Source organism: Cricetulus griseus, chromosome 3 (assembly GCF_003668045.3).
Source record: "Cricetulus griseus strain 17A/GY chromosome 3, alternate assembly CriGri-PICRH-1.0, whole genome shotgun sequence".
Taxonomy (NCBI): domain Eukaryota; kingdom Metazoa; phylum Chordata; class Mammalia; order Rodentia; family Cricetidae; genus Cricetulus; species Cricetulus griseus.
In genome coordinates, this window is record NC_048596.1 from 193,327,160 (window position 1) to 193,337,110 (window position 9,951).

Sequence of the window (9,951 nt, forward strand, 5' to 3'; positions counted from 1 at the left end):
AGCTAGCCAATAAGAAGCCCTAGTCATTGGCCAACGGTTTCATAATTAATATAAGTCTCTGAGTGTTCACTTGGGGCTGACTTGGTTGTGGGATCAGGTTGGTGGGAAGACCCTCTGCAACAGGATCCACCAGCCAATGTACTTCTATTAGATATATTTGAAGCTTAGTCAATGTTGCAAGCACAAGGTTATGCACATTTTCCATGATTTGCTCCAGTGCTGTCTCCCTCCGCAATCTCTGCTACTTCTCATATGCAACTTGGAAGAATACAGATTGCACACACCCTGACACAAGGTCGAGAGACCCAAGATCATTACTGTAGGGTTCATTTACAACTAAAGTCAATCAATATCTTTTAACAAAAGGAAAGTATTCTGTTAATTTTATTGGGAATAAAAACATATACATTGTGCAAACACACATAAAACTGTACATATATAATTCTGAACATAAGGAGGGAGAGATGTATGTCACATATCCTTCCTCCCCACCCCTCCCCCAAAAAAGATACAACCATTGTTTGGAGATAGAAACTTAGGAAGCATCAACACCCAGAGCCTGGCACAGTAAGTGTCATCTCAGCCACTCCTCACACACACACACACACACACACACACACACACACACACACACACACACACACACACAGAGCAACCTCTTTGAACATTTTTGCCAGCAAGGTAGGTACTTTGCCCTTCATGCCAACTAATCAAGGGCAAGGGACATGAGACACCACTCAACATCAAGAAAAGTCACATGGTGGAGATTTAAATGCAGACCACCCTTCCAAGGGAAGATAGTCAGTTTGTCTAAAAGGTACCAAGACACACTTTTAGAGAAAGACCTGAGCCACCCTAGTCACAGTGTGTGCTGTGTAGATTTTGTCAGCCTTAACACATACTAAAGTTACCTGGGGAAAGAGAACCGCAATTGAAGGGTTGCCTACATCAGACTGGCTTGTGGACATGCCTGTCAGGTATTTTCTTGATGTAGGAGGGCCCAACCCAGTGTGGGTTGTTCCACCCCTGAGCAGATAATAGTCTTGGGTTGTATAAGACGGGTCATCACTCCTAGCCTATGCAAAATACTACAGTTTATTGGTTAAAGGTTATGATAAGCCATTTTATGTACACTCAATTATAATATTTAATTAAGGAAACACTATCATGTAGGAAGAGATTTTTTTATTTATTTTAAGGTTAGTAACTGTACTAAATAAGAAAGAAGGCTAATGCTGATCAAACCATAGGAAGCAAGCCAGTAAGCAGTATTCCTCAATGTTTCTGCTTCAGTTCCTGCCCTTCGGTTCCTGCTTTGAGATCACACACTGGCTTTTTTCACAATGATGGCTAATGTGGAAATGTATCTTTCTCGATCAAGTTGATTTGGTCAGTGGATTTATCTTAGCAACAGAAACAAAACTAGAACATGGCATAGGGGCAGAGAGAATGCTGGGAAGAACAGGGGCGGGATCTTAGGGATCAGGAGGAGACACCATGAGACACAGAGCAAGCAGGATGAGAAAGAAACACAGAGGCCAGGTAAATGAGCCTTGGGGCAGCACATAGATTAATTGAAACAGGTGAATCTAAGTTCTAAGAGTTAGCAAAAAAAAAAAAGCCTAAGCTATGGATCAAGCATTTATAATTAATATCAAGTAAGTCTCCGTGTGATTATTTGGGAGCAGCTGGTGAGATAGAGCTGATCAGTGGTCCTGGGAAAAACTCTGCCTTCAACACGGTATTACCATCACCAAGAGATCATGAGTTGGGGAAGAAAAGTAGGTAACTCTCAACATAAGAATGCCAAAGGTGGCTCAACGTGCTATCTGTCTACTTAACCCAGTTTTCTGTTCACTGATAAGAGTCATGAGTAAGTGAATGTGTGAGGAGTTAGGGAGCAAGAAAAAGACAAGATAATTGGCTTCCTTGTGCCACAGATGATGTATTCTTGATATCCAACCATCTTGGGTTGACGACTCCAGGGATGGAAAATCCTAATATCTTCTAGATTCAAATTTATAGTATAAACATGGAAGGAAATGAGTGCTTCTGTATAAGGAGCATTGTGGAAAAAGATAAACAACATGTTCTGCTCCATCTGAAGGTATTCAATGACATTTTTCATAGCTATCAGTGAGGCAAGGCACACACACATACACAGCCTAGAACTGTCTCACAGACTAATTCTGATGTCTCATATGTTTAGTAGCACATCTTGGGGGAAATTACATTTATATCCAGACATATCTGGCTCTAAGACAGCAGTTTTCAACCTGTGGGCCACAACCCCTTTGGGAGGCAAACAACCCTTTCACAGGGATCACCTAAGACTATCGGAAAACAGATATTTACATTACAATTCATAACAGTAGCAAAATTACAGTTATTCAGTAGCAATGACAATAATTTTATGGCTGGGGTCACCACAATATGAGGAACTGTATTAAAGGGTCACTGCATTAGGAAGGTTAGAGCCACTGCTCTAAGGCATCAATCAGTATTTGAAATAACTTTCATATATGTGATATCTAGAATGTATCAGAAGAGGGTGAGGGCTCTGTTATCAGAGAAATAAAACAGAGCAATCCAAATCAGAACCCAGCTTGCTCCAGGTGTCCTCACCAAGACTGAGGAGCATCATCTCATAAACAAAACTCATATTCTGGTGTCTTTAAAGTCAGCACCCAACTCTTTAGCAGAGCTCTCTGGGCTCTTTGTAACTGAGGTCTCTAAAATCACCAAAGAGAAGATGAGTCTCTGCAATCCAAACCTCATCCTCACCATAAAGGGTCAAAGGTAATATCAGCAGGCACCCAGGTGGAATATATGTTACATATAGCCCACTCAAAATGTGGTTTATTGGTTAAAGGTTATGATAAGCCATTTTACATACACTCAAGGATAATATTTAATTAAGGAAATGCCATCATATAGAATGAGATGTCTTTTATTTCCTTTAAAGTCTGTAACTGCACTGAATATGCCCAGATTGGTGGGGTTTTTTTTAATCAATAGGCTATTTTTATTGCACACAACAATTTTACAGCTGGAAATATATGTACTGAGGTACACTTGGCACTTCTGGTTTTTAAGTTAAATTTGAACAACCAATTAAATCTCTCAGTCTGTGTTATGTAATGGAGACACAGGCTATGAAAATGTTGACATTGGTTATAGTCTCATAATGCAATTTAGCCCTTCTAGTAATGGCTGTGCAAATAATCGGCCACAGGAAAACCATTTTGTATCTCATACAATTACCTACCAACACAGAAGTAATTGTTATTATTGTCCTGCTTATTGAACTACAATAAGCACTCTTGAGTTGCTAAGATAGTTCAAGGCCATTGTGGAAACTCCCATCCTCACAGACTGGTGACTATAATTAGCAAGGTTAAGAATGGCAGTTTCAGATGAACATTAAACAAGAAATTATCCCCAGAAGGTTCGTAAGTTTCAGACTTTAAATGGGAAACACTGATGTCTCCTATGATGTCCACTTCCTGTCTTCGAAAGGCCACTTGTCACCCAGGCAAAGTCAGCATCTCTAAGACAACTCACCATGACCCCAACAAGGGGTCAGTTTTGTCCCTAAATGGTATCCACTTTCTGCCAGTGTTCTGGTTTTACTTCTGTGAGCTTGGTCAAACACTTTCAATTTGCTGTGGTTTGACTTTTGGTTTCAGAAACTGCCCCACCATCTTGAAAATTATCCATGTATTTGGTTGGCTCATTGGCCACATCTGTCAGTTTCTCATCATGTTTCTATTCAACCTTGGCTTCTCTATCAGCACAAGGATAAGGAAGACCATGGGGTACAACTTATTTTTTACATGGGTCCCACCTAAGCCTCATCAATCATCCCAAAGACTCTGGATACACAGGAAGACAAGATGCCCATTGGCCTGTCTTCCATTCTCCTCTCACACCAGTCAGCAAATCTACCACCTGGGAAGCTTGGGCTTCCAGGAGAGCCCAGGACAAAGTTTACAGTAGATTACCACTGCAGTCTCTTACTCAAAAGGTTAACTCAACCTGTTCTAGAACTGCATGGAAATTTAGATGACAACCTTAAAAATGACAGCTACTATGACTGATTCACACTGGAGGGTGGGGTGGGAACCCCAAAGTGACCCTTGAGACTGGTTTCTTTCAGTATCTGCAGGCCTCCTGGTAGAGGGTGGCCAGTCCCTTCGGCTTCTTTATTCAGAACCTTCTCTTGAGACGAAACACCTCTAAGGGCATCCTCCCCTGGGATTGGTGGTGGCTTCTTGTTTGTCCAATGGTCCAAATCCCACGCAAGAACAGTTGTGGTCCCAAGGCTGGCTAAACCCTTTCTCCCCAGAGAGTATGGGTATTTCTCTATTGTTCAAAAGATGACAGATGGACGTCTTCTTCCAACATTTTGAACTGATTTCAAAATAATCCAGTGCCCACTGCTACCTGTGTGGCCTTGGACACAAGTATTAGCCCTGAATGTGCTACAGAGTGCTGGGAACAGTATTCACACTCATGTCTCCTGACAAGTATGACCACCAGTGCATAACTTGCACGTTCTACCTAGGGGGTCTCTCTGCAGCTCCCCTATCACCCTGAGAAGCTTGACACCATCAGAGAGCGCCCCCCAAGACCCTGCAAGGAGAGCTTCAGAGCACAGAGAAGGGGGGCACTAGGCAGCAGGTGGGGGGAGGGGGCAGGCACTCAGTGCCCCCCTTGGAACGGCAAGAGTGGTGTTTCCCTGAGCACTCGCCCCCCCGCCCCCGCCCTGGCACTCGTCTCCTTTGAATTCCCCCTCCCCAAGAGCCTGGCTCCTCTGCAATCACCCATCTTCTCCTCCCCACCCAACGAGACCCGCGCACCCCCGGGGGCTCGGCACCCCTAAATTGGGCCGTCCGCAGCGCCGCCCCCCGCATTCCCTCACACGTCCGGCGGCGACTTTTTTTTTCTTCTTTTTTTTTTTTTTACCTGTACTTTTCTGCACACTTGGGGCGGTTCGTCGAGGCTGAGCAAGCACCTCCCCGGGACCGCTACCTTCCCTCCCTCCGCCCCGGCTCCGCCCGGCTTCCTCCTTCCCCTCTCCAAGGCCGCAAAGTAGATGGAGTAAGAGAGTGTGTGCGCGAGAGAAAGAGAAAGAGGGAGCGGGCGCCGCGGGAGGCGGCGGCGGGAGGCGCGCCGGGCCCCCGCCACCCTCCGGTCCCCGCCGCCACCTCGGGTCCGCCGACACCCTCGAGTCTCCCGCCGCCCTCCGATCCCCAGCGCCGCCACCCGAGGTCTCAGGACTCCGCTTGCACCCGGCTTGGCCCGGCCGGGTTCCCCGGCGCCGCCCGCGCCCCGGCGTCCCCGTACCTCGTAAAGGTCCCCAGAAGCCATGCCAGGCTGCGGAACTTGGCTCGCCGGGTGTGCGCGTCTTGCTCGCTCGCGCGCTCTCGTGCGTGTGCGCGCGGGGGGCCCGGGCTACGCGCGCGCGTGAGCGCGTGTGTGCGTGCGTGTGTGTATGTGTGTGTGTGTGCGCGCGCGCGCAAGAGTGTGTGTGTGTGCGCGTGTGTGTGTGTGTGTGTGAGTGTGTGCGCGCGCGAGTGTGTGCGGCGTGTTGAGTAAACTGTGTTTTTGCAGAATGACAGGCTTGGGGGCCGCCTGTGCGCAGAATCGGAGCGGGCGGCGGCGGGGCTGGCGTAACCGGCGGCGGCCGCGGCGGCGATTGCAGCGACACACGAGCGCGGGGCAGCGGCGACCGACGGCTGCGCAGCGCGCCCCAAGCCTCGGACGCGGCCCCCGAGCGCCCGGGCCCCCCGCGTCCCAAGGCCGGTGACTGCAGCGCTCGGCTCGCCCCGGCGCCGCCTGCAGGAAGCCGCCCCGCGCCCGCCGCCAGCCCGGACGCTGCTGCCACTGGGCGAGTCCCCGCCTCCCAGGAGCCCGGCCCGGCCCCCGGGGCGGAGGGGGAGGCGGCCACCGCGGGCCGAGCCTAGGGACCGTTCCCGAGCCCGACCGCGCGCTTGCGGCCGCGAGGGCTCCCAGAGTGCCCGGCCAGGTGCCCACCCTGCATGACCTGCCCCAGCTGCGAAGGAGAGGCTTGGAGGCAGGTCTCTACCTGCAGGTCGCAGGGAAAGGAGCCCCCTCTTCAGTCCTGCTTCTTGCTCCAGGGGTACCCTACTGTTGTCCTTCCCGGGGAGGGGACTGGGCACGGTCTTAGGAGACTTGGCCCCAAGGAGCTAAAGGGGCCCTTCCTTCCAGGATGGGTTTTAGAGAAGAGAGATAAAGTGACCTATCCACAGGCTCCATGGAAAGCCAGGACATAGTGGTCATTCCCACTAAACCCAACAGGGCCAGGCGTGGCCCTCCCCAGGCAGCCTTCCTGCCCCACCATCCAATCAATCACCAGTTAATCAACAAACATTTCCCAAAGTCCACCTAACTGCATGTGTCTACCGCCACCAGTGAGACCCTGTCCGCAATGGACTTTGAATCCCTGAGGGAAGAGAAGAGGCGCTCAGGGAAGTGAAGGAGGGTCCCTTGTATGTCTCAAGGGAGCTGCCATTACTGTTGGGCTACAGAGAGCCGGGGGGGCGGGGGGGGGAAGTTATCTCTTTCTTAAAAACATCCTTTACGGATGGTCACCCTTGTGCTGAAAAGCTTCTCCTTATGTGTTAACACAGCTATCTCAGAACCTGGAGAGAGTGTTCTGAAATTGGAGGGGGATACAAGGTCTTCACACAGGCTCCATTGTCCACCTTATCCTTTTCTGATCCAAAAGTATGATAGATATAATAAGCTATATCCTCCTTAGGCCATTTGCTGTTTGCAGCACAGTGGGAAGATCACCTGTTGCCCTTTCTAACTGATGACCGTGTACAAGCACCATGGAAGATGCATGTACCTGTGGCATTGTGGCCTGTCCATCCCCAGGGAACTCAGGAAAAATGTGTTATGTCATAATCCTAATCCAGACCTCTCCTCCTGGAGAGGCGCATGACAAGGGCTTGTCTGGGTACCACAAACTTTTATCACAATTGCTGGTGGACAGTGATCCAGAACCAGTGCTTGTCGGAGTATGTCAAAACATCAAATCGTATTCCAAGAACGAGTGAAAATTCAGTATTAAAGTAGTGAAAAGAAAATGGGGAAGGTGGGAGAATAAATACAACATACATTTGGTTAAAAACTGCAGGGATTGGCACAACCCTTAGGTTCATTCCCTCTTCATAACTGGTATTTTCCCAATGGCCACTGTTTTAATAAGTAACTCTCAGTCAATAGGTAGCAAAACAAACCTGAATGGGCCTCAGTTGTTGGGTAAAAATCGGTATGCCACCAAACTACATACACTGAGAATGTAATTTGGAAAGGTATGGCAAGAAAGAAACTGGTTTTGACATAATATGCTAAGTCAAATTCAAAATCATAACCGATATTTTGGGGTGGGGCAACACATACCCAAAATTTGACTGTTATGCTCAAATTCTCCCCGGGAGTGAGATTTGAAAATCCCTACTTTAGACAGGTTTTCAGGGTTTAAGGAAGTGGGTACATGCTGAGGAGGAGCGCGTTCAGGGTATTTTATTGAGATAAGGACAAGAATCTTGAGAACTCACAGAGGAGGGACGAGGCTTCTGTCTGGGCAAAGAGTTAAGGTAGATGGCAGGCAGTTCTACAATAGGAGAAATGTAAGACTCAAAAGTGACCTTGGATGGTGAATGCCAGGTAGCTCATGGGGGTCTTGAACACTAAGCTGAGAAGTCAGCCATGTAATAGGACAGTGAGCCAAGAAAATAAGTAGCATCAGTCAAAGCATGTGGCAACAGGAGGAAATATGAGAGATCCACCAAGTGATGGAAGTGAGAGACAGGGAGACCAGTTACATGGTCCTCCCTAGTAGCAATAAAATAAAGATGTAAAACCGGACTTGCCAGATGCCCCCAAGGAAGAAGTCATCTAACTTCCATTAGGGTTGCTCCACCTACTTCCACAAAGCATTTGATCCAGATCAACAGGACTTGGTGACTAACAGGATGTGTTCAAATCAAGGACTGGGGGAGGGGTGAGGAGCTAAGGAAAGAAAGGATACACAGATGACTAAGGTTTGGGACTGGGGCTGAACCACCCACCCATCACTACACTATTTTATTTTGAGTTTATTTCCCCAGACCACGCTGGCTTCCAGGAAAGACAGATGCTTCCTGAGGCTGAAACAGGGAAGAGTCTTTACCCTTTGGACAATGCTGTTCCAAATTCTTCAGATGACAGGTGCAAAGTGGGAGAGTGCTGCCATCTCCCACAAACTAGGGTAGACCCTTCCAACTAACCATACATTGCTCAAGGACAAGTGACAGAAAACCCAGTGAAACCCACTTACAAGAAGAGCCTCTTGACTTGACTCATGCAAGTTCAAAAAAGATGGAGTCACTTTCGAGACTGGCTGGCATCAAGGTCGCAAGGGATAGGACGTAGCTTCTACCACTCTCCACTACTTTCTGGAGGCTGTTGTTTTACTTGTTGAAGATCAGCTTTCTGCTGCCACCTGGCAGTTCCCCTCACCTCAGAGGGTATTTACAAACCCCAAGCAATGTCTCTGATTGGCCCATAACCCCTTTCACAGTTTGTTTGGCCCAGTTACTCTAGTCAGTCACTGACAGTACACTATGATTGGCCAGATACAAGTCACAAGACTGCCTGGGAGGCAGAGGGATATGATGATTGGCAGTTTAATCAAAATTACATGATTGAAAGTGGGGATGAGTGCAGAGAAATGGCAGAGATACAATGGGAAGACGGATGGAGAGACTGATGCTCACTGTATTCTGTAACAAATCTGGGACAAAGTGGGAAGTTGAAAGTGAAGGAGGTAGCTGCCCAGCATGACCTTACAATAAAGCCAAATCAGCCAGTTTATGAGCCAAGGAGAGATTAGCTCCACTTCCCTGACAGAGGCAACACTGTCCTTCCAGCATGAGACACCCCGCTGCCCTCTGGTGCTCATTGGTTAAGCTTTGGGACTCTTCCACACACTGGCTTTCTGACTCTTATATCATCACTATTTACTAGTTGTGTGATGTAAGCTCATCAACTCCATGTGCCTCCGTATCTAGACATACCCTGTATGTAAATGTATTCCAATGTACTAAATTCTCCCCAGCTCTAATGGCTCAGCACGAGATGCATTTGTGAATTCATAGTTTTATGACATGGATTGTGGCAGCTTGCTTGGTGGTTCTGGCTCAGATCTAAGAGATTCCAGTCAAAAAGTTTAGTAGTTCTGACATCATTAAGGCTTGAATGGTGCTGGAGCACCTGCCTCCAAGATACTCTCCCACATAGATGGTATCAGGAAGCTGAAACTTGTGGGCCAGGGGTTCCTCCCTATGGCTGCTTGACTGCCCTAACATCATTCTTCTCTTTGTCCCTGTGATAACTATTGCTAATTGTCAACTTGACAGAATCTAAAATCACCTGGAACATGGGCCTGTGGTTATGTCTACTGGGAATAATCTTGATCATGTTCCCATTTTAATTGTGGACAGGCTCATTCCCTGGGCAAGGGATCCTGGAATGTATAAAGCAAGCTAAGCACTAAAATTCACACATCCATTTGTCTCTTCTGATTAGGAACATAATCTAACCATCTGCTTCGAGCTCCTGTTGCCTTAGCTTCCCTTCCATGATGGACTGTTCCTTGAACTGGGAGATAAAATAAACATCTCCTCCCCTTAACCTGATGTGGTTGAACTATTTTATCACAGCAACCAGAAAAGAAGCAAAGACAGTCCCGAATCCAGCACAACATTCAGAGCATGGGACAGTGACCCATCTGATGTCCCTGCCACTGCTAGAAAGCCTACCTGATGTCACTACTGAAATGACTGGCTGGCATGGGCCTATTGAGCAACTGGACATATCATCCAAGATATGTCCAGTTTTTTCCTCAAAGATGAGCAAACTAAGCGTCAGGCTGGC

At 47.8% G+C, this 9,951-nt stretch overlaps 1 protein-coding gene across 1 annotated transcript in view; it reads right to left on the reverse strand.

The window, feature by feature from the left end:
- The window catches only part of Cdyl2 (chromodomain Y like 2), a 175,182-nt gene extending 169,809 nt beyond the window's left edge, over positions 1-5,373 (reverse strand). The window contains exon 1 of the mRNA XM_035441700.1: positions 4,969-5,373. Within this exon, the coding sequence (XP_035297591.1) occupies positions 4,969-5,373 (405 nt within the window). The remainder of the gene's footprint in view (positions 1-4,968) is intronic.
- Positions 5,374-9,951: the final 4,578 nt, after the last annotated feature.